We start from the raw sequence: 22,655 nt of genomic DNA, 5'->3' as shown, positions 1-22,655 counted from the left end.
CAGGTAAATTAAATTAGGCAACTCTTAGAAAGTTGTTTCATATAATAGTTTCTTTTAAAACATATATGCTATAGTTTACAATTTAGCTTCTAGTTTAGATAGTTGTTTTCATTATTTGATTTACACATTTCTGAAATCGGTACTGAATTTTTAGTTATCGTGATTTTGCCCGTGCCTTCCAATAAGAAGGAAGATACTGCTAAGTACTTCTATTTTAAAGGCAAAATAACTAAGTCACTAGATAGAAAATATACTAATTAGTTTATACCTTTTTTATTTTTTATTGTCCTTGAATATGCACATTATATATAGCAAGTGAATTATAGATTCTGTTATAGTTGTATAATATAAATGGAGAATAATTAGTTGTAATCAAGTAAAATATAATAAAAAAATTAAAATGAGAATAAATTACAATGTTGCATGCTAAAAAGAAATATATTATCAATTTTATTACAATATCAAGTAATCGCTAAACTTTAAGTCTGAGCGACGTCAGTAGTATTTGTTTTTCATAATTCAATAATGACCGAGAATTAAACCCAACCGGAACAGGTGTTGCAGATTACCATTAAATTATTCCATCTTGCTCATATACACTAGTATCAAATTTTTATAAAAATTGTAGTACTAATAATCGAGAAATATCAAGAACAAGTTAAGTGTTTCATGGTCATGTATATTGTATGTATCATAGAGGATTCATGAATTTAAATATTATAATGCAAAATATCATAAAATTATGTGATATATATCAAATGTGATAACATATAAGCGATCAACAGAAAAGGGAATATGAAGCAATAAGCCAATTGAAAAGGGAAAATTGAAGTAAACGACATATAGTTACATACATATTCAAATCATAGAAATTGATTTATATAATTGACGAGTATTTTTAATTTGAAGGGAGCTAATTGATTTAGTTCTCCTCTCAATTAAAGATATTAAAGGCATGTTTGGCAGGTGTTATAAAATCACTGAAACAGATGGTTTGAATTTTATTAATAATACCGTATTATTCAAAGAAATTATATTTAAATTTCAAGTGTTCTTCGATTAAAATCAATCACTAAAGTTATTTAAACTATTGAAGGGAGATGAAATTGAAAGTGTAATTTATCGTACCTAATTATTTATTATATAAACGAGTATTAACATTTGAGGGGTGTATTTAGTCTAAGGGTGTGCATTCGGTTAAACGAAATCGAAATCGAATATTTTCCGTTAACCAATTTATATCATATATGGTTACCGAAAATGGAACCTATACATAATACCCAAATCTGGTGATCTAAACAAAGAGATATAAAATTGATTTTATAAATTAATTATAAGAAATTATAAATTAATATAATATAACAAAATAATTTAAATTTAATTTTTTTACTAAATCTAATAATAACATAATAATGCACGTCAATATATGAAAAACTGGTAAATTAGTTTGTAAAGTTAATTTTTCTATATAGTTGGGTGATGAAGTATAAATTAACAAATACACGAATGATTTTTTGTAAAAAAAATTAATCGAATTCGAGTCGAGTCCAGTTGGTTTTAAGTCAAACTCAAAAAAATTCGGCTCAACTCGAGTTGTTTTATCAAGCCGAAAAATACGTACAAATTCGAACTTTATAATGAGTTGGAGTCGAGTCGAGTCGAGTCGAGACTCATTTTATCGAGCCGAGTTCAAATCAGCTCGTCTTAGTTTACACCTATAATTGAGTTTAATTAATCGTGTTAAAAAATTCATGTAATAGACAATATGACTCTCTCTCTTTTTTCCGCCAGTTAAACATAGTCACATACCACCTTGCATTTGAACCCTCCCTAAAAGGAGCTCCTTTGGTACACAATTCAGGTTAATTTCTCCCTTTGAATTTTTCCCAGTAATGGCCATTTTTTGTGAAGTGCCATTATGGGCCTTAATTTCCATGTTTTTCCTTTGTTTTGGACTTTCAGTGCAGTACATTCTTCACACAATGTACCAATTCCAACATTTTTAAAAAAAATCGTACAGCTTCTGTTGGATCAAATGCTAAAAAACCCCAATCACTTGTTGCCGAACGAACGGAATACCTCTTTAATTTTCAAATTTTATTTATTACTTGCAATCTAGAATTATCCGATATAACGGTCCAACACATATATAACTCCAGATACTCAGTCATAATTCATAAATATAAGAAAACACCAGAGAAATAGAAAAAATAAAGGAGCTAGAGAGCCCTGTGGCACTGCCTCTCTCCTGGCCTGTCGAAAAATCGAGGTTTCAGCATGGCCACATTACTAGACTAGTAACTCAGAAATCAAAATAAGACAAGTACAAAGCAACATGTCTAGGATCGCAGAAACACTTCCTGATGAACTAGCTAAAACCGGAACATTGCCTGAGGTAGTTGTAGTTGGTGTTGGAAAAGTAGCACTAGTACCACCAGCTGTCGCGGGTGGTACTGAAGTACCAGCTGGCGCGGGAGTAGCTGATCCCGCGCCAGCTGCAACAGTCACGGCTAGTTTCATTCCACCACTACAATGACCAATTACACCGCAAATGAAGTAATGTTTGCCCGCAGTTTTCAGAGGGATAGTTGTCGATCCAGTGTTGTCAGTAGTAATTGAATTTCCAATAGTGCACGAACCGTAATCGCTTGAACTTACTTCATCCACAGTATGCCCAGTTCCATAGTTAAACACTGCACAAAAAAATATTAAACACATTATAGCCTGGTATTCGAGTTGAGTATACAAGAAAATGAATTAAAAATGTGAACTAACCGAGGCTATCGCCAACATTGAAAGTTTTGTCGCTAGCCCAAGTGCCATAATCGACACTGAGTGCCCAACCAGATGAGTCCCCTACAGTGTAATCTTTGCCGAAACTTGGCACAGCAGTTGATAGTATCAAGATTAAACACACAATTTCAGCAACAGAGCTTGCCATTGTGAAAAGTTTAAAGAGAGGAGATGGTTTACTATGATTTTGAACTGGAGGTTCCCTATATATAGTGATCAGAAGTAATAGAAAATTAAGGAAATCTTTGTAACTTAAAAAAGGTATTTTTACTGAAAAAAAATGAATGTCCTTTTCATTAAAGTGATCATGACAACATCTCCACATGTAGGACATCTGTTATCAAATAATACTCTTTCCGTCCCATTTCACGTGACGTTTTTTTTCTGGTCCATATCAGAATCATCTTTAATTTCTTGAAAAATGTGTTAGTCAAACCAAATCACATAAAATGGGACGGAGGGAGTAGCAACAAACAAATAAAGAAATCAATAATTTGAGAATAGGAAAGGTACTAAAACTGAAGTTCTGCCGTTTATTTAAAATCGAACTTTGATAACATGTTATGTGATCACGATAACTTCAAAGAATACGGAAAATACGGGGACCGGGCAACATGTAACAAAGTAAAGCACAGTACTACAAAGTTAGTAATCATACATAAACTAAAGGGCCAAATCACTACATGCAAAAAATGGAGCATCTACGGTCTACCTAACCTATCTTTAGGCCCCCATCACATGGGACTTCCCAGTATTGGTGCCAAGATATATTTTCCATGGTGATTCGGTTATTGGTTTGCAGGGAAGCTGTGTATGCGTTTGATTAGGTAACCTGCTACGCGTTGGGCTCTATAACATTGCTCCGAGCCTCGGAACAAGCCAATGTTTAAATTTATCATACAATAAATTCGTCTATACATTACAAGGTTTACGTTCTCAAAACTTATCATTCTTAAGGTTTACGTGCATCTCATCTATCACGGACCTTCAAAGGGGAACATATTACAAGAACTTAAAAAACAGGCCCTTACTCTCAAAAGCGAGAAAGTATTATACATAGTTCACCGTTTTCAAAACTTATCATTCTCAAGGTTTACGTACGTCTCATCCTCCGCACGTCTTTTAGGGGGAACATTTTACATTGGTTTTCGGAAGAACAAATTCTAAATTTTTTTATATGATTGAAGCAAAGCAACCTACAAACAATGTAGTCATTTGCTTTGATGATAAGAAAGCAGAACAAATTTGGTTACAAGAATTTGACATCCCAACTTATACAGTAACATGTAACAGAGTTGTTTACAAAACATCCCAACAAACAAAGTACCATTTCTATATAATCTGTCTAAAACTACATAATTATTGACCACCACATAATATGTTCAACACTCACCTTTGGCCTAGAGGATTAGGTAATCTTTCAAATTCACAAGAGATTTCAGCAAAACAAGAAGATACTATGATGTTTCTATTGACTTTTTCTTATGTTGCTTAAGTTTTAAGATTATACATCTGTCATAAAGATATCTCCCTTGAGAACATTTCTTCTTTTTTGCTAATTAATTATACACGCACACGCCAAGAGTCGAACTCTAACCTCCTGCAAGGACAAGAGCTCTCCTACTGCACCAACCATTTGTTGGTTAGATATGATTGTGGTAGTCTGCAGCTGATCTTTATCATGTGGCCTAGGCAATGCATATAATTGTAAAAAAGCTTACAGTTTGCATAAATGTTGGAATATTTGGCCTAAGTTTCTTAATTTCAGGGAAGAGGACTGTCAGCTTTCCCACAGTATAACTATAAATACTCGTGGTTGCTTAAGAACACAAAATAACTATAAAAAGTCGTGTTGATTAACACTTCTGACCATGATACATAACAAGCTCTTTATGAAAAATACGCTTCAACACTTCTGACCATGATACATAACAAGCTCTTTATGAAAAATACGCTTCAACGATACTCTAGGCATAAATCTGCAAATAAAGGAACCTTTTCCCAACCTTGATGCAGTAGACATGTATACTCCCAGAGAACATACGAAAAAATCTTACAATCAAATAATTACTACTTTCTAATTAATCGTTTAGAGGTTTCATATTTGAGGATGTTATGAAATTCAAAACTCAAAAGAAACTGTAGAGCGCATGTAGTATGAACCAATATTATAGGCGTTATGGAGCAACAGTTTACTAATCAGTATCTTGTAATTTTGTTGGAGATTATAACAAATCCAAGAACCCTCTTGGTTCATGGACGGCCTTTACTATTTCAAACAGTAAAGCATCTAGTTAACAGCAAAATGAAGTCTTATGTTTCTGCTTCCTAGCACAAATTTCCCTTGTGCAGCAACATGTATTCAATAGTGAACTACATGACAAATTATTAACTCGTGCTGATCAAGTTGTCAGCAGATCCAGGAGGCACATGTAATGACATCTAGCAAAATATACTCAGCTTTTTCAGCAGCAGTAAATCGCTTATAGGGGGCCTGGAAAGGTGCCATTCTCCCTTTGCTCATTCCACCTGTCTACCTGCGTCCAACATAACAAGATAACACCGGTTGCATAAGATTGGGGAATCAGATGACGTAAAATTATAAAAATGTGGAAGATGTAGATAGAAAGACACTTGCATTTGATTACGATAAGCTTAGATATTGGGAGATAAGACTAGATACATATCTAGGCGAGTTTGACACAAGTTTTCATAATAATCAAATTTTCAATAGACGAACAGGACTCACTATAGAAAGCCTTAAAAAAATTATTAAGAGTACAAAGAAATCACATACCCATTCGCCTGGGCAGAGCGAACGATAGTACTTAGCAAACTTATCACACTCTGGAGCACCTTCACCTTTTGCAGCGACACACCTGAAGTGAGAAGATAAAGGCAGACCAGAAAGATAGTAAATAGCCTGATAGAAAAATTTAACTTAACAAAGAACTGAGAACCAAGTACCTCAGTCCTCAGCAAGAAGGTAGAAAGGGCTCACCTATGATATTCAATGTATCTAGTGAAGCAATGCCTGCTTTGGTTTGTAGTAGGGAAACGGAAATCCGCTGGTGCTGTCTCAAGCTGGTAAGTCATAATTAACAACCAGAAGAGGTCAGATGATATTAAAGTAGAAGTGCTATGACAAAGTGGTAGAAGGGTCGAAACAAAATAAACTGGCCAACCTTAATTTCTGGAGTTTCTTCAACTTCTTGATCGCCTACATTATCTTCTTCAGTATTTTCACTGCTTTCTTCATTAGTGACAGCAGTGACACTTTCACCAGCTTCATTACTTTCTCCAGAGGTAGCATCAGGGGATCCGCTGCTTCCATCACTAGCAGCATCCACAGATTTGCTACTTTCAGTTTCAGGTGTAGCTGAGGATTCGTCAATTTCCGCAGCTACAACATCCTTTACAGCTTCAGTAGCAGAATCTAATACCGCAACTTCTTCCACTGGTTTAGTCGCGGTATTCAGCTTTTCATCTTTCTCAAGATGATATTGCTGAAAACACACACGCATAGACTGTGCTTTAATTTCAAATAATATAACTTGACCATAAACATCAACACTATGTAGCTTAACACATAAGTAGCGACAATAATATAATCCTTTATCTTATAAAATTAGGTGGTAGCTATCCTTGGGTTTTATTTTCGCTAATGATGTAAGGAATCTTTACAGTTGCTGGCTGTGTTTTATTAGTATTTAGCCCATTCAGAAATATTATGATCCTGATATTATATCATCAAATTTCAATATAAAAATAATTATCATTACCCTGGACCTATTTCTCCTTCCTTTATTACCTACGCAGTTTGTATGCAAACAAATCATACATTCCGACTGTCCAATCTAAAATGACATATCAAAGTGCTCTCAACAACTAACCTCAATAACCATACCCACAGGTTACAGCAAACCTAAATGGCAGGCTAAAAATTCTCTCAATACAAGGCTAGTGGTTAGTTCCAAAAACATTAACGGCACTCCAACCTAGGTCATAGCCACCAGAGCCAACAATAAAAGGGAGGGAGAAGAGGGCTTGATAGAGATCAAAGCAAACCCCATATAAAAGGTTAGTAGGTAGTATTTATCGATAGTAACCCCACATTCCACCAACTCTAAATCCTGTCGTTAAAATTCCATTATTTTTCAAACAAACAAGCATTCGAAGCTTTAGAAATCATGTACTAACACCGAAGTTTCAAAAACTAAATGTTAATCAAGAACAAGTTTTCATAAAACTACTACGAATTGTGGAACTAATATGCTCAATTTGGACAAAAAATAACGTTTCTCCGACTTTCTGTTACTTGTTTTAAAATACGCAGCAATCCTAAGCAATCATTTATCCTCCCAACTTTTAGTACTTCACGAGGTAACCCTCCCTTATCCTATTCAAAAAACACAATTACTGCTTTCAATAATCTCCCTTCCTAGCACAATGGCCCAACAATCTCCCCCTAAAATCGAGTTCAATTTCAAATCATCTCTCTAAAATAATAATTGGTATTTCACTTCAAACTAAAACTAAGAATCTAACTCAAATATATTTAATTAAGCACCTAACTTATATAAGTCAAATCCTAAAAAGAATAAACAAATTAAATTAGATGATAATAAAAGAGTCAAATCTAGTTCATTACAAAGTCAATCTGAAATGCAAGAAAAGAGAAAATAAATGGAATTAGACAAATTAAATGTAAGTAAAATATGTAAGTAAAGACATGATCGGAGAATAATACCTCGGAGAGAGATGGGGTTTTTTCTGTGTCGGCCATGTTTATGTTTTTGACAAAGCAACAGCTGTCTCAGACAATGGAATGTATCTAAGAAAATTAAGAGAGAAGAATTGGATCCAATTATGTTAAGGAGTTTTGAGTTTTGGGTCCAGCCCAAAATATTGGATGATCAGCCCAGTTTGAAAGCGTCCAGTATCTACGCAAAACTTGTCGGGGTGGCATGTGTTTGGACTGGACCCGGATACGGGTTCAAATACCAAATATTTATTTTTAAAATTTCTTGTTATTTAATATCATCAGTTACTTATTTTTATGCTGAAGGTGCTTGATAGTTACGGGGATGATCATCAGGTCATTCGGGGTCGGGAAGTGCTATACCCGCCCCTGATTTTCGAACTCAAAATCAATCTCCGAACCCGCCACATCTCCGAACTTTGTTTTGCAGAGTCCCTATTTATAGATAAAAACACCTCTAATAAAAGTAAGGCTTAGTAAAGTGCAGGTATAGACTGCTTCGAGGAATTCTTAAAGACATTAAAACTAAACTTTGTAATTCAAAATGGTTCCTTAAAAATACTTGAAAAGTATTGTACTTGAATAGCTTGGTAACCGATCAGCCTATATTAAAGGGAGTCTAAGTTGCTCACGGAGGTCTATAGTCAGCAAGAGGTATTTTTGGAGACAACGGTCGAAACAGTTACGGTTAATAGAGGGAGATCAAAACAACAGGTTCTTTCACGCATCAGCAAAAAGTAGACGAAATATCAATCGCATCGAGACCTTGATGAACAAAAATGGGGAAACTGTTGGTTAAGGAACATGATTGCAAGAAATGATGGTAGAGTATTTTAATGAGTTATTTGAGGCTTCTGGTACTGACTGGGGGGAGTGGTTAACTGTGTTGAGCCGAAGATCTCTAATTTTCAGAATAACCTATTGCTTGCTCCAGTGGAGGTGAACGAAGTGAAGAAAGCTCTTTTTAGTATGCACCCGGACAAATCTCACGGGACCGAACGAGATGAGTCTCGGTTTCTATCAGAAATACTGGAATATAGTCGATTCTGACATTGTTAGTATGGTCCAGAATTTCTTTGTTACAGGACAGTTCATGGACAATGTAGCAGAGACTAATATCGTGTTGATTCCAAAGAAGAAAAACCCCACGGTTATGACAGAACTACGCCCTATATCTTTATGCAACGTGAGATATAAAATAGTATTAAAAGTGATGGCTAACGGAATTAAGAATGTGCTTTATGATATTATCTCGGAGACTCAAAGTGCCTTTGTTCCTGGCAGGTTAGTAACGGATAATATTATGATTGCTCACGAAATTATGCATTACATGAAAAAAAATAAAGGGCAAGACAGGATGGATGGCGTTGAAACTTGAAATGAGTAAAGCGTACGATCGCGTGGAGTGAGATTTCTTAGAAGCGATGCTATCTAAACTCGGTTTCAATGTGAGAGTGGTGGGGTTATGTATGGAGTGTATATACTCTGCGGAATATCAGATTTGTCATGCAGGTCAACAGTTTGGTAATATAAAACCAAGGAGAGGGATACGCCAGGGCGATCCCTTGTCATCATATTTATTCCTAATTTACATGGAAATTTTTACAACACTGATAAGGAATTACGAAAGTAGGCATCTCATTAAGGGTATCCGGGTAGCTCGTGGTGCCCCCATAATATCCCACATATTTTTTGCTGACGACTCATATATTTTTTGCAAGGCAAGAAATGAGGAAGCCATTCAGGTTAATCATTTACTCAACGTCTTTGAAGGAGCCTCGGGCCAGAAGATAAATACAGATAAATCATCAGCTTTCTTTAGTAGGAATACCCCATCTGAAATGAGACGTAGAATCTACTCAATCTTGAGTTTTAATGAACCAAAAAAGGATGCTACTTATCTGGGACTGCCAAGCATAATGGGTCGTAATAAAACAGTTTTTTCTAGGCTATCTTAAAAATACAGTGAAAGACAGAATTGAGGGATGGGACAAAAGGACGATATTAAAAGGAAGAAAGGAGATATTGGTGAAGACAGTAGGACAATCAATGCCAAATCATGCCATGAGTATGTTTCTAATTCCTAAAAAGTTATGTTCAAATATTGAAAGCTTAATGTCGTAGTTCTGGTGGAGGGCAAATCCAAATAAAGAAACTGGTATAAGGTGGATGAGCTGGGAAAGAATGTGTCGAAGCAAAGTAGCAAGAGGGATGGGATTTAAACGCTTGTATGACTTCAACATATCACTACTTGGCACAAAGGGGTGGAAGCTTCTAACAGATAAAACTAGTTTGGCAAGTAAGCTTTTCAAGGCTAGGTATTTTCCTAATAATTTCTTTCTCACAGCTAAGATAGGAAACAATCCAAGCTATATATGGCGGAGCATTCTCGAATCTCAAGTACTATTGAAGAAATGTGCAGTTCGTAGAGTGGGAAACGTGAATAATGTTAGTATAAAGAATGATCCATGGATGAATTATATGAAAAATCCTTATATACAAACTGCTCATGAAGAAATAGAAGGAAAATCTATTGCAACTCTCATGATCTCTAATAAAAAGGAATGGGATATCGACATTATAAAGGACATATTCTCTGAAAGGGATGCGAATGAGATCCTTTCTATTCCACTGGACAACAACGACAAAGACGTATGGTTCTGGAATAAAGAGAAGTTGGGTAATTATAATGTCAAGAGTGCGTATAAAGTTTTGAGTGCAGACAGAGATCGACACTATGGAAATGGAAATGGGGAGGTGCGAAGTAGGAGATTGAGGATCCCTCCGAAAGTAAAAAATTTTATATGGAGCAATGGCAGATTGCTTGCCTCCAACGGAACAGCTCTGGGTTAGAAAAGTGAACGTGCATCCTTTTTGTTCAGTCTGCAACTTAGAACAGGAGACGGTGCTTCATACACTGATAACTTGTCCTTTTGCAGCACAATGTTGGAAACTCACAGGATACGGAATTCATAATCATCACAGCAGTACACTCATTCAGTGGCTAAAAATGGTAATATAGAGATGTACAAAACCAAATCTGAAGAAACTGATCATGATCTGCTGGACTCTATGGAGGAATCGGAATGACATTGTGTGAAATCAAAAGGGTCTGGAATCTGAGGAACTTGTAGAATCAGCATTTTTATATCTTAATCAATGGAGAATTTCTCAGGACGGGTCATTTGACACTTTTCTTGGATTTATGACCCAGTCAGATGGCAGAGAGCAATGACAGAGACCACCGGAAGGTACGGTTAAGATCAATACTGATGTTGCATTGTTTATAGATCCTAATAGGTACAGTTATTCCTTGATTGCTAGAGACCATGTAGGCGGTTTAATATAGACTAAGTTAGTATGCAAGCAAGGGGATATTGACTCAGTCTTACCAGAAGCCCTTGGTGTTAGGGAAACATTAAGTTGGCTGAAGAATAAGGAATGAACATCAGTTGAGGTGGAGACAGATAGCTTAGGTGCAGGCAGTACGTTGCTCATCTGTCAATTTATCTCATCTGTCAATTTATCATATTTGGGTAGGTTGATAGACGATTGCAGGAGGTTGTTAGATAATTTAAAAGAACGTAATGTTACGTTAAATTTTGTCAAACGTTCCGCGAACAAGGTATCTCACTTTATAGCGAGAAACTATAGTTTATTAGCTGAACGTGCTTGGTGTCAGGGAATATCTCGTCAAACTTTCTACATGTAATGATCGATGATTTGATTTGAATCAGTAATGCAATTTCAATTTGTGGCAAAAAAGATAACTCGGTAACTGATTTGGTTGTGCGTTATCATTTTGCTTTTTATCTTCGATCTTTTCTTAAATTTATCATAGATAAATCACTCGTCCGCAAGGGTTGACTCGGTTGGTTAAAGAGTGGATAATTATTTTCTTTGTCACAGGTTCGAATCTCTGGGGAGGGTAATTTATGATTATACCTGCTGAACCGGAGTATGTTACTTGAGTGCGATTTATTTTGATTCACTTGATTTGCAGATTATTACGTAAACCAGATTATTACGTAAATCCGCGGGGTTTTCCGGTACGTACCTAAAAGGGTAGCGGTTGCGGGTTTACTTCGGAAAAAAAAATTGTCATACTGTAAAGGTCAATGTTACAACTTTTTTTAATTCTCCCGTTTATATATTCTGCTTAGCAAAAGAAAAAATCAAATTTGAATTGGTTCTAAGATTAAATATTTTTTATACTAGAACGACCCATTCATTTTCAAAATCATCTCCAATTTATAAATTACATAATTACATATAAATTATATGCCATAAAGAAAAGAATTATATCAGAATATTCCAATTAAATAAAAAGAAAACAAGCTACAACTCCAGAAATAAAGTAGCCTTTCGTCTCACAAGAATGTCCTACTTCACACTACAAATAATAATTTTCTCCTCAATTTTTTAGATCTGTTTTGGAGCTTTTTATTTCCTTGGCCACTTCATTGCCCTCTTCAATCAAATCTTCGAATTTTTCTTCCATTTCTTGAACCTTCAAACATAATCCACACATTAAATTTTTATTAGTAATATTAAAATTGTAAAATATGTAACGCTAAATCCAAACTATGGCTCTACAATTAGTAAAAAAACAAATTATTCATATGAAATATGTTTTTGTGATATTTTTAACACCAAGTCCAGGATAAGATGGACATTTAGTACAACAAAAATCTAGATAAATTAGTAATTTTGTTATAATAATAATATAAAATCGGGGAAAGGATCTTTTTCCAACTTCTTTAGTTTAGTATAGCAAAATCTAAATAAATTAATAATCATGTTATAATAATAATATAAATGGTGGAAATGATCTCTTATTAACTTTTTTAGGTTTTAGAGCGACCAGTTTCTTTACTTACATACTATCTAAGCCGGCGAGAGATTCAAATTCGACTCACTGCCGATCCCAATAAATTCATAACCCAAATTTATATCGCAAAGATGACCAATATCAATATTCTCACAATTTATCCTAGCACGAAATTTAAATTTATGTCTTAAAAATGAACACCCTGTTGGAAATAATATAAGATCTTAAAAAATAATTTTTTTCTAATATTTTAGAGCTACTTGATTCTTGTCAAATTCAAATAATTTAAAATTTCCGTTGATCAGAACTTAATAAAGGAAATACATATTTCATCCCGGTTAATTACTAATCTCGATAAATTAATAAAATTTCCCGATCCCGAGATTACTAACCTACAGAGGCTATATACCGTACAAAACTTTGAAACGGAAATGAAGAAATGAAGGGGATGATCATGGTAGAATGAAATTACCTTATCAATCAACTGGTCAAGTCGATCAGCATCCCTGGCAATTTCCTCAGCAGCAAGTTCAACATTATGTAAAGCATTTTTGAGCTTTCCTTCTGGCAAGCTGGCCTCCATTTCTTCGACCATTTTGTCAACTTTCCCGGCCATATCCTCCACTGCTTCTGTTATATTTTCTGCTGTCTGTAATGTTCCTTTTAATTTTTCTACATTTTTCAAAATCAGTTTCGTATAATCAGTGAAATTATACGTCAAAATTAGTTATATTTATTCGATATTAAAATTATTTTCTTATTATTCTCGACTGGAACATCAATCCACTGCTTAAATACGAGCTTGAGGTGAAATTGAACCTCAGATCTTTAGGGGTAAGAACCTAAATTACCGGTTTCAATCAGCTTAGTTATCGTTAAATTCCGTTTTTATTTTCGGAAAATTAAGAAATGTTTTTTCTGTTAAAATGTTTTATTTTAGTTGTTATTTTACTTTTCTGCACACATTTCAAGATGCATCGACCGCATAGTTAAATTAATTTTTTTTATATTTTATATTTTTATAAATAAAAATTTAAGTTATTACTTTTATTCAGATTTAAAAAAAAATTATTTTAACTATGTGGTCAAAACACTTGTAAATGCGTAAAAAAGTTAAAATATAGAGGGAGTAGATAAAATGAGACAAATTATAAAAGGTACTACTCCCTCTTTTTTAATATATGACGTTTGACTTTCTGGAACACAGATTTAGCAGGTTTGACCATATAATTAAAATAATTTTTTTTTGAAATTTTTTTTTTGTGAATAAAAAATTTGATCTCATATTTTTATTCAGAAAAAAGAATTTCTCAAAAATAATAATTCTAACTATGTCGTGTCAAATATCTAGGTGACAACATTCTTTAAACTCTAGTCATAATCACACTCAAACCACCTAGGTACGCGCTTAAACACAAAATTAACTTAATACAAATCTGACATTAGGCCCATATAATCACAAAATAATGTCTAAACAATTGAGATTTGAATCTTACCCATCCACCCCAACAATGGGCCCCACTTGTTGGTCAAAAATGGCAGGCCAACAGTAACAACAGCTCCCATTAACCAGGCTTGCCATTGATCAGGAACACCAATTGAAGCTGGAAGAGAAGGTATGTCAACTTCTGGTGGAACTATACTGCTGTGCACAACCACATTCCTGTAAAAATACATAACACGTCATTCCAGAACAAATCTGGCCTCGTACCTCATTACAAGATGTCGAGGGTTCGAGAAAAAACCAAAAAATCATAACATAATCTCATTACCGGATGTCAAGGGTTCGAGAAAAAGTCAAAGCACATATTTTTAAACACATCATAACAGCATAACTGATCATATTCATACCTCCTTGATTTAGCTATAACTTTTGGCAGTCGATTGAAATCGCGACGATACGAGCATCGCTTGCCTGAGATTACAGATCCATGCAATCCGATCGGCTGATGACAAGTCGAATTTACGTAAACAATCCGAGATCTTGGCACCAAATTAACGTTTGTGCTAGCCAAAGTTGTAGAAACCAAAGAAGTTGCCATCTTTTTATGTGTTAATTTTCTGCAGGATAAAATTGCAAGAGCTTGAATTGGAGCTGGAAATGTTTGTATTATGAGGATGGAGGGAGAAAATTGAAGTGTTCTTTAAGAGTTGTTGAGATTGGAACAAGATTGCAGTTGAAAAATAATAGTCCGTACTTTATAAGGGGGAATGGATGGATATGTTACTTTGAAAAGAAAGAGTCCACTATTGATGTTTAATGTGTAAGGCGTGCTAGTTGTACATGCATTAAATTAAAATAATTATATTATGAAAATGAAAGTAGTTTTGTTTTCACCAAACTAGTTGGGAAGACTGGTAGATGAGATGAGACCAAGATCTTCCTGTGGTGTTTTCTTGAAATTTGCATTATATTACTCACGGTGTTTTTGTTTTTTAATATATGACTTTTGACTTTCTGACACACATGTTTAGGAGGTTTGACTATATAATTAAAATAATTTTTTTCAAAATTTTTATTTGATCTCATATTTTTATTTAAAAATAATAATTCTAACTATGTTGTCAACCCTCCTAAATATGTGCGCCAAAACGTCATATATTAAAAAACAGGGAGTAATATTTTAGCACTACCTGTCAATCGAAAGCTGATTTATGAGTCGAAAAGTTGTGGATAATCGAACTTGAGTCAGGATTGTGATATCTTAATAACCAGTTCATCAGAAAAAGGTTTTAACAAGATTTATATTATATTTTAACGTTGTCTAATAAAAAAATACTGAAAACTGAAACAGTTTTAGTTATTCTCGAGTAAAAAGAGGTCGAGAATTTTGAATATGGGTGTTCGCCTGGGCATATATTTGTGTAAATTTTTGCATTTGAATTTTTCTGATAGTATATTAATGAAAAGAAAAGATTATGGTTTTTTCATTGTAGTGTTATTGTGTGATGCATGTAGTTATTATACTTCTCAGATCAAAATGCATGCAAATGACTTGTTATTATGCTTCATAAATCATAATGTGAAAGCTAAAGCTTGTCTCCGTTGGGTCAAAAATAAAACAAATACAAATTTTTTTTTAATGAGAATTATAATGGCAAGGGATTCTGCTACTGATCAGAACACAAATCTCACGTATGCACGAGAGCATCTCCGATGACGCAGGAGTGCCAATTTTAACATGTAATCAAAATATTATTTTTAATGTTTTCTTTTTTAAAATTAATTTTGACACTTTGTTTTCGCAAAACATTCCAATGATTAGTTTTCCGGGATGCCAACATCACAAACTTAACAAAATAAATGTAAAATAAAATATATCAGAGATATTATTATTTATTTATTAATGGGATCACAAAGATAATCATAAAAAAAGTTGGTACTCCATGTTAACTCACTAGGCATCCAATGACATCTCAACAATCTCAACAATCGAATGTAGTGCTAAGAAAAGTGTCAAACCACATCATGCCACGTGACGTTGACACCCTCTTGACATCCATCATTGAATTTTATATTCATTCCTCATAGTGAGTCATGATGAACTGCCATTATATTCACCACTCACATTCAGAAGAAAAAGGCTGAGACTCAGTTGCACTGAACTTGGCTTCAACAGGCAGACGTTTCTAGCTCTTGTCTTCATTTCTGACACTTCGTCCGAGGTTGATGTGGCCTTAGTCGAAATCAATTTATAAGACCCTACTCTACATCTACCCTGCAACTTCATATATTTTTATATCAGAGATTTGAACATTTTGGGCCCTTAATATGAGGAGCCTTAGACACAAGTCTTGTCCGTCTATAGCCAAGACAAGCCGGGGACTCCACGGGCAAGTTCTCAATCTATTACACAAGGTACACAAACAGTACTGTACATGCTAGCTAGATAGTACAGTCATGGAACTGCAATCTGATTCGTAGGCAGTTCCATATTAGCTCGACGTTTCTTCTCTAATTTTTTGTTGAGTTTTATTTCGCCATAGAAGTAAGAAACAAATCCCCAGAGAGAAAGAATGAGAGCAACTCCTTTTTCTGCTTGAAATTTTTCTCGGTAAACAATAACAGCTAAAACCTCTGTAACCGGAAGTAAAACTGCTATAATGATACCCGATAACAACGATGATGAGCAGAATATAACTCCTACCGCTCCTAAATAGAAAAATTGCCAGATCAATCCACTACAGACTAAAACTACATAGTACTTTATTTCTCCTAGTTCAAAATTTCTTGCTTCTCTTGGTATTGCCTGCGAACATTTAGACATTAAATTAGTAAATTTATTTGCTGATCACAAAACAAACACTGTTAGAAGTTAAAGTTTGCGCTCCAGACTTAAAATAGACCTTCGAGTTTGGTCAGTTATAAATTTTATTCATTCGAATTCCATAAGAGATCGTGAACATCTTACTGAGTTTTAGTTCAAATTCTGCTCGACATAAGTTTTGATTATTTTTGTTTGCGGATAAATTTGTCTGTTGTTTCGATATTTTCATGCTGGTAACGAGATGCATAGCACAGTATACGGGTAGTGGTGGTCCGTTTCTTGATCTCGATTAGTTGTACTCTGAGACTAAACATATGCCTGGTGTTTGCAGAAAAATCGAATCCTACCTCTCGTAAGAAATGTAAGGCTGATAATTGTTGGGACAAAAATCGAACCCAACCCCCAGTACATATCTAAATAATAAAAGTCAGTATGTCTAAGTCAGAAATAATAGTTGTTTCTTGTGTGTCATAGTCACAATTCTAACGTTCAAGCTGCGTTTGTGGACTATTCTCCTTTATTCTGTTGAATGGCTTGGTACCAAAAGGAAAAAATCTACCACAAAAATACAAGGATACAGATTTCTCAGTAATTTCGCAGAAAGAATATGAGGTGAAGGAAATCAGATTGATACAGCAGTCCCCGGGTCACAGGTAGTACAGTTAAACCTCGATGAAGTAATAATCGATAAAGTAATAACCTCGCTAAAATAATATTTTTCTCCGGTCCCAACATAAAGGACAGACACAGTGTATTTTTACTCCCGGTAAAGTAATAAACTCGCTAAAGTAATATTTTTTCTTGGTCCCGACCCTATTACTTTAAAGAGACTTAACTGTAATCAGTGGTATATAAACCCCTCTTACGCGATAACCTTTCTAAAGTGATCATTTTTTCCGGTACCAAGAATATCACTTTAGCCGGGTTCTACTTAGTATTAGCATCAAATAACATCAATTGCAGATACATAACTACAGAAGCACTGATCAAGCATTAAAAAAGTAACAGAGTTGAGAAAAAACATACCTGGAAATCATGGTTGATAAGCATTCCTACTATGCAAAACAGAGTGGCGAAAACACACATAACCATTTGAAATTCCATCACTAACTGATAATCAATAACTTGCTTTGCCTTCTGATATGTAAATTCGACCAATGGCAATATGAATCCATACAAAGCCGCGGCACCAAGTGTCATTACAAATCCTAAAACATACTCTCTTTTCGACTCTCCATCCGGTCTGTCACTGCTCGTGTGTAGAGCTAGTACTCCTGATCCTATTGTCAGCAAAACAATAGCATTGATCGAAAATGAACTGAATTTTTGCTTCACAAGTAAATACGCAAAACCTGCAGTGAAATTATTTGAATAAGGTCATAAGTTCTAATTCTTACTCTTGTTCCCTTATTTAAACTCAAAAAGTAAAATATGTCCTTCTCGTGTGTGCACATGGACACACTCTACGGATACTACAAATTGTAATGCACGTGATGAGCACATTCTAATCACTAACTTCCACTCGTTGTTTATTGGTGAGAATTTTTGTGCATACAGGGTCCATCATTATTAATGAGACTAAAACCAATCAATATATGTCACTGAAGTTGTTAACGTATACAGTGTACCCACGAGCACAGACTAGAAAAACCAAAAAAAGTAAGCAAATTACCTGCAGTAAAGGCAAGCTGTGATGCGATAATTAGCGCAACTGTGGAGACAGGCAATCTCGCTACACCATACGCATAAATATAGTCATCAACACCAGTGAGAATACCAATGAAAGCAGAGGCTAGAAACAAGCGCGGCCTAATGTTGAAAAGCTTCGTCGTGCAGTCACCAATAATAGCGCGACGGAAGCAGAAAATGCCTACGAAAATCACGAAAATGAATGGCCAGCCTGCAGTTAACAGACAGCTCGAAAGCCAGACTCTTTTGCCACCGTGAATGAAGTAGAGACGCGTGACTAATGGACCACCGCAGTGCCCGATTGACAGGACTATGCAGTTTATTAACAATAAAATGTTCTTCATAGAAGGGCTAAGCTTTATGGTTTCATGAGTTTCGGATTCAATGTTCACCATGATTTTGTGTGAGTCCGGATCTTCTATCCCTTCCCGTGTTTTTTAGTTGTACGTGTTTGTGGTGTGAGACTGTGAGTTATTGTTAGAGGGCGTATAGATATAAAGACTTGTGCTAGTGCAATCATGTAAGATGATAATGAAGCCAAAGTAAATTTACCATTTGAAAACCGGTCTAAAGTAAAATTAAATTTTATACTTTTTTGCTATTAATTTTTTTAAAAATATATAAAAGTGTCCGCTCAAAATTTGAAAATATAAAGAAATATTCTCAAGATTTGTCTTATGTCCCCATAAATTAAAATTTCTTTTCTCTTGTCTATTTATTTTTTTCATTTATAAATTTGCATCCAAAATGGATGCATGTAATATTATTGTGATAAGATGCCGTCACATATTTAAGGGTGTATTTAATTAGATTTTACATGATTTTTTTGGATTTCAAAATTTTGTGATAATTTAGATAAAGAAAAATCCTTGAAAATTCGGATATTCGAAAGAGAATTTAAACAATACTTTAAAATCTGACGGCATCCAATTCATATTTTAAAATGTTCGGATCATTGAATCCGGATTTTAAATAATCTTCTAAAATCTTGATGTATTCCATATGGATCTACTCGGTTGTGCCTCCAAAATTTGAGTAATCATCCGAATACTCATTTTCAGCATATGAGGACTCGATCGAGTCCTCGCTCAAATCTGAATCAGTACACCTCTGATTTCCGAGTACTCGCCTGAATCGTCGATCGAGTACTCGCTCAAATCTGAATCAGTACACCTCCGATTTCCGAGTACTCACCTGAATCCTCGTCCGGGTTGACCAATTTTTAGAACACTCAAGAAGTAATAACCATTGAAGTCGAGCATTTTTTTTATTTTTTTTGTAACAGAGACTACACAACTGAAATCTGATACTATCCCCTATTATATCACAAGCCATTCTAAGATATAACTATCCCCTACTACATTGCACATACAGAACTACTACATTCCTGCTAAATGTGCTATTCTGTTTCATTATTTTTGTTCTGTTACTTTTCGTCGTAAAAGATAACAGCCGAAACTTCTATGACCGGAAGCAAACGGCTACAATGATGCCATATAACAAAGACGATCCACAGAATATAAAACAAAATGAAGACTAGAAAATGACTTGCCAAATAAATAAGCAAGAAAACGACCTGAGTTTTAATTTTTCTGCACTAAAATGACCCGTACATTAATCTTTCTCTCTCGATCATCTAACTTTAAACACGGTGTAAAGGGGTGATAATCAAACGCACTAGACCAAGGTACAGGAAGAGAACTTGGACCAATGCTTTAAGCTCAGTGCAACTTTTGCTGATTGGAAAGGATTGGCTCAGAACAGAGAGCTGCTGGAGTGTGTTGTAGTGCTGCAACATTCGTCTGACCTCATTATCGATAATTTGTCTTAATTCAATTTATATCTGTAAATGTTTAGTTAGCCACTAATCTTGAATTAACCTTGATTACATCTAATATTGCAAGCCCTGTAAGAAATATATAACGTGCTTAGAGTTAGTCGTACTACAACTAGCTCGATTATTAGTATTCATGAGAATCTTATATTAACTCAAATTTGCAGGACATTAGTACTGTATTATGTACTCAAACATTCAATCTTGTTTGCTAACTTATGTTTGAGCTGCTTACGAGATTGTTAAAAGATAAGAATACCTTGAAATCATTGTTGATGAGCATCCCCACAGTGCCAAACAAAGTAGCAAACAGATTTGTGTAGAATTGAATCTCCATCACCAGCGGAAAATCAATAATTTGATTAGCATTCTGATATGTCAACTCAATCAATGGCAATATAAATCCCCACAAGGCCGATGCTGCAAGGGTCATAATGAACCCCGTCAAGTACTCACTTTTGGACTCTCCTTCTGGCCTGTCGCTGCTCGTATGCAATGGCAGTACTCCAGATCCAATAGTCAGTAAAACAACAGCATTGATCGAAAATGGACTGAATTTTTGCTTGACAAGTAGAAATGCAAAACCTGCAATAGAAGATTTAGTAATTGGCTAGTGGCAAATACTATTGACTTCACTCAACAGCCTAAGCTAGCACCTTACAATATTTAGAAGTGTTTATATTAATAAATGTGTACCTGCAGTGAAGGCAAGTTGTGATGCAACTACTAGTACTGATGTGGACACTGGCAATTTCGATATGCCATAAGCATAGAGGTAATTACCAGCACCAACGAGTATACCAAGGACAATCGAGGCCAGGATCAAGCGTGGTTTCATGTTAAAGAGCTTGGCACTGGAGTCACCCGTGGGGGCACGACGACAGTACAAGGCAACGATTAGTATTACGAGAATAAATGGCCAGCCAGCACTTTGAAGACAACGCGATAGCCAGACTCTGTTTCCACCGTGGATGAAGTAGAGGCGCATGACTAGAGGAGTACCAGAGTTTCCTATAGCAAAGACTATGCAGCTTAAAACAAGTAGAGCCTTTCTCACAGAGGGGCTTGGATCATGAGGTGAAACCTGAGTACCTGTTTCCATTTCCAAAAATTCCAAAGATTATTTTTCTAGTTGCTTTCGTTTCTCTGTAGGCGAGCAAGACTTACCTCCAATATCCGAGGCTTCCCCAAATTTTTGGATTTATATGCAAGTATGTTGAATATCTATGTTAGGGCCCCGGAAACTGAATTTGACTTGGGCTCCCTAAAATTGAGGGCTATTTTTGTGTTGTGTAATTTTGTAATTTAGTTGAAACTCGTTACTAATTTGATGATCTGACGTATTAACAACCAAAAATTTAACTACTATTTCAAGTATTTTTACTTCCTTGTTTAGTGAAAGTCCCAGAGTTCTCGTCCCATGCACCAAAATTAATAATCCAAACACTAAGTCAGTAAAGCGTGATGTTCCGATTCCCATTAACTGGACTCGTTATTCATGAAACACTGCTCTGGAGGCCGTCATTGGACCTGAGTAGTTCTGACAACCTATAAAAACAACTCTATTTTTTGGCCCAATTTTAATATCTGGCCCACAATGTAAGTCGGCTCCAATCCTGCTGGACCGGTGTTAGATATTATGAGGATTGAGGCGAAATGAAATATGAGGCCTGGTTCAAGAAAATATTTTTGAATTTAAATTAATTCAATAAAATTTATTTTATATTTATAATGAAATTGTTAGATATATTTGAGATGTCATGTCTAATCTGATTTGTGTTTAGTTTTCAGAACTTAACAACATGACTTATCAGGACTTACTGAAATCAGAACTTACTGAAGTCAGAACTTAATATCAGAACTTAAGGTGTCAGAAGATATATTTCAGGACTTAAGTGTGGGAAGACTTCAGATAAGGAATATGGCTGATTTACAGGAGAAGATCTGGACTAAAACAAAAGAAGATATGCATGAAGAGTTAGAGGACTAGAAGACTTGTAGAAGATATCTGATTGATATATTTTAGGAGACAGAATTATATTCCATATCAATTGGATGATATCTTGTAACTGTGTACTATATAAACACAGCTTAGGGTTTACACTATATGTGTTATCATTCACGAGAAATAATATACATTGTAACCTAGCAGCTCTTAGTGATATTGTTCATCACTGAGAGAGAACAACAGTTCTATTGTAACAGAGTTTATTTGAATATACTTGATCTTTGTTACATACTTGTGTTGAAATCGATTTGATTGTATAAACACTATATTCAACCCCCTTCTATAGTGTTGTGTGACCTAACAAGTGGTATCAGAGCCTTTCTGATAACACATATACAATAAGATCCAAACAATCAATCATGTCTGAAGAAACACAAACTCCAACTAAACCCACCAAAACTCAAGATACTCAAAACACTCAAACCCACAGTCGATATGAGACTATTAGGGTTCCCATACTGAGACATATG

General features: G+C 34.9%; 5 protein-coding genes across 7 annotated transcripts; all 5 read right to left on the bottom strand.

The window, feature by feature from the left end:
* Positions 1 to 2,068: 2,068 nt before the first annotated feature.
* On the bottom strand, positions 2,069 to 2,986 carry LOC141692363 (blue copper protein-like). The gene is made up of 2 exons (XM_074497172.1): positions 2,776 to 2,986; positions 2,069 to 2,693 (listed from the first exon to the last, which is right to left on the bottom strand). Exons 1-2 carry the CDS (start codon positions 2,939 to 2,941, stop codon positions 2,290 to 2,292), a joined length of 570 nt encoding a protein of 189 aa, XP_074353273.1. The 5' UTR covers positions 2,942 to 2,986; the 3' UTR covers positions 2,069 to 2,289.
* Positions 2,987 to 4,946: 1,960 nt separating this feature from the next.
* On the bottom strand, positions 4,947 to 7,680 carry LOC141693541 (uncharacterized). Its single transcript, XM_074498680.1, has 5 exons — positions 7,544 to 7,680; positions 5,979 to 6,299; positions 5,795 to 5,877; positions 5,591 to 5,672; positions 4,947 to 5,330 (listed from the first exon to the last, which is right to left on the bottom strand). Exons 1-5 carry the CDS (start codon positions 7,577 to 7,579, stop codon positions 5,277 to 5,279), a joined length of 576 nt encoding a protein of 191 aa, XP_074354781.1. The 5' UTR covers positions 7,580 to 7,680; the 3' UTR covers positions 4,947 to 5,276.
* Positions 7,681 to 11,786: 4,106 nt separating this feature from the next.
* On the bottom strand, positions 11,787 to 14,615 carry LOC141693693 (uncharacterized). The gene is made up of 4 exons (XM_074498847.1): positions 14,238 to 14,615; positions 13,883 to 14,049; positions 12,859 to 13,058; positions 11,787 to 12,065 (listed from the first exon to the last, which is right to left on the bottom strand). The coding sequence occupies exons 1-4, from the start codon at positions 14,426 to 14,428 to the stop codon at positions 11,970 to 11,972; spliced, it is 654 nt and encodes a 217-aa protein (XP_074354948.1). The 5' UTR covers positions 14,429 to 14,615; the 3' UTR covers positions 11,787 to 11,969.
* A 1,094-nt stretch (positions 14,616 to 15,709) lies between these two features.
* LOC141693127 (purine permease 1-like) lies at positions 15,710 to 18,845 on the bottom strand. 2 transcript variants are annotated; one of them, XM_074498133.1, is made up of 3 exons: positions 18,327 to 18,845; positions 17,681 to 17,934; positions 15,710 to 16,636 (listed from the first exon to the last, which is right to left on the bottom strand). In XM_074498133.1, the coding sequence occupies exons 1-3, from the start codon at positions 18,736 to 18,738 to the stop codon at positions 16,286 to 16,288; spliced, it is 1,017 nt and encodes a 338-aa protein (XP_074354234.1). In that variant the 5' UTR covers positions 18,739 to 18,845; the 3' UTR covers positions 15,710 to 16,285. The 2 variants fall into 2 exon arrangements, with proteins under 2 accessions (XP_074354234.1, XP_074354233.1); XM_074498132.1 differs by having other exon boundaries at positions 15,711 to 16,636; positions 17,681 to 18,006.
* An 858-nt stretch (positions 18,846 to 19,703) lies between these two features.
* On the bottom strand, positions 19,704 to 21,328 carry LOC141693557 (purine permease 3-like). 2 transcript variants are annotated; one of them, XM_074498698.1, is made up of 3 exons: positions 20,874 to 21,328; positions 20,437 to 20,762; positions 19,704 to 20,249 (listed from the first exon to the last, which is right to left on the bottom strand). In XM_074498698.1, exons 1-3 carry the CDS (start codon positions 21,277 to 21,279, stop codon positions 20,235 to 20,237), a joined length of 747 nt encoding a protein of 248 aa, XP_074354799.1. In that variant the 5' UTR covers positions 21,280 to 21,328; the 3' UTR covers positions 19,704 to 20,234. The 2 variants fall into 2 exon arrangements, with proteins under 2 accessions (XP_074354799.1, XP_074354798.1); XM_074498697.1 differs by lacking the exon at positions 19,704 to 20,249 and having other exon boundaries at positions 20,289 to 20,762.
* Between the last annotated feature and the right edge of the window lie 1,327 nt (positions 21,329 to 22,655).

The sequence above is a fragment of the Apium graveolens genome, chromosome 10 (assembly GCF_009905375.1).
Source record: "Apium graveolens cultivar Ventura chromosome 10, ASM990537v1, whole genome shotgun sequence".
Taxonomy (NCBI): Eukaryota; Viridiplantae; Streptophyta; class Magnoliopsida; order Apiales; family Apiaceae; genus Apium; species Apium graveolens.
The sequence above is the reverse complement of the archived record's forward strand: the minus strand, read 5'-3'. Positions and strand labels throughout refer to the sequence as shown.

Excerpts from the sequence above, each read along its gene's own strand:
- LOC141692363 (XM_074497172.1), bottom strand. The coding sequence starts at position 2,941 with ATGGCAAGCTCTGTTGCTGAAATTGTGTGTTTAATCTTGATACTATCA. Across the intron at positions 2,694-2,775 it reads CAATGTTGGCGATAGCCTCG|TGTTTAACTATGGAACTGGG; the intron begins GTTAGTTCACAT and ends TTTTTTGTGCAG.
- LOC141693541 (XM_074498680.1), bottom strand. The coding sequence starts at position 7,579 with ATGGCCGACACAGAAAAAACCCCATCTCTCTCCGAG. Across the intron at positions 6,300-7,543 it reads AAACCCCATCTCTCTCCGAG|CAATATCATCTTGAGAAAGA; the intron begins GTATTATTCTCC and ends GTGTGTTTTCAG. Across the intron at positions 5,878-5,978 it reads AAGAAACTCCAGAAATTAAG|CTTGAGACAGCACCAGCGGA; the intron begins GTTGGCCAGTTT and ends ATGACTTACCAG.
- LOC141693693 (XM_074498847.1), bottom strand. The coding sequence starts at position 14,428 with ATGGCAACTTCTTTGGTTTCTACAACTTTGGCTAGCACAAACGTTAAT. Across the intron at positions 13,059-13,882 it reads CCCATTGTTGGGGTGGATGG|AAAAATTAAAAGGAACATTA; the intron begins GTAAGATTCAAA and ends TGAAAAATGTAG. Across the intron at positions 12,066-12,858 it reads TTGACCAGTTGATTGATAAG|GTTCAAGAAATGGAAGAAAA; the intron begins GTAATTTCATTC and ends TTATGTTTGAAG.
- LOC141693127 (XM_074498132.1), bottom strand. The coding sequence starts at position 18,738 with ATGGTGAACATTGAATCCGAAACTCATGAAACCATAAAGCTTAGCCCT. Across the intron at positions 18,007-18,326 it reads ACAGCTTGCCTTTACTGCAG|GTTTTGCGTATTTACTTGTG; the intron begins GTAATTTGCTTA and ends ATTTCACTGCAG. Across the intron at positions 16,637-17,680 it reads TTATCAACCATGATTTCCAG|GCAATACCAAGAGAAGCAAG; the intron begins GTATGTTTTTTC and ends AAATGTTCGCAG.
- LOC141693557 (XM_074498697.1), bottom strand. The coding sequence starts at position 21,279 with ATGGAAACAGGTACTCAGGTTTCACCTCATGATCCAAGCCCCTCTGTG. Across the intron at positions 20,763-20,873 it reads ACAACTTGCCTTCACTGCAG|GTTTTGCATTTCTACTTGTC; the intron begins GTACACATTTAT and ends CTTCTATTGCAG.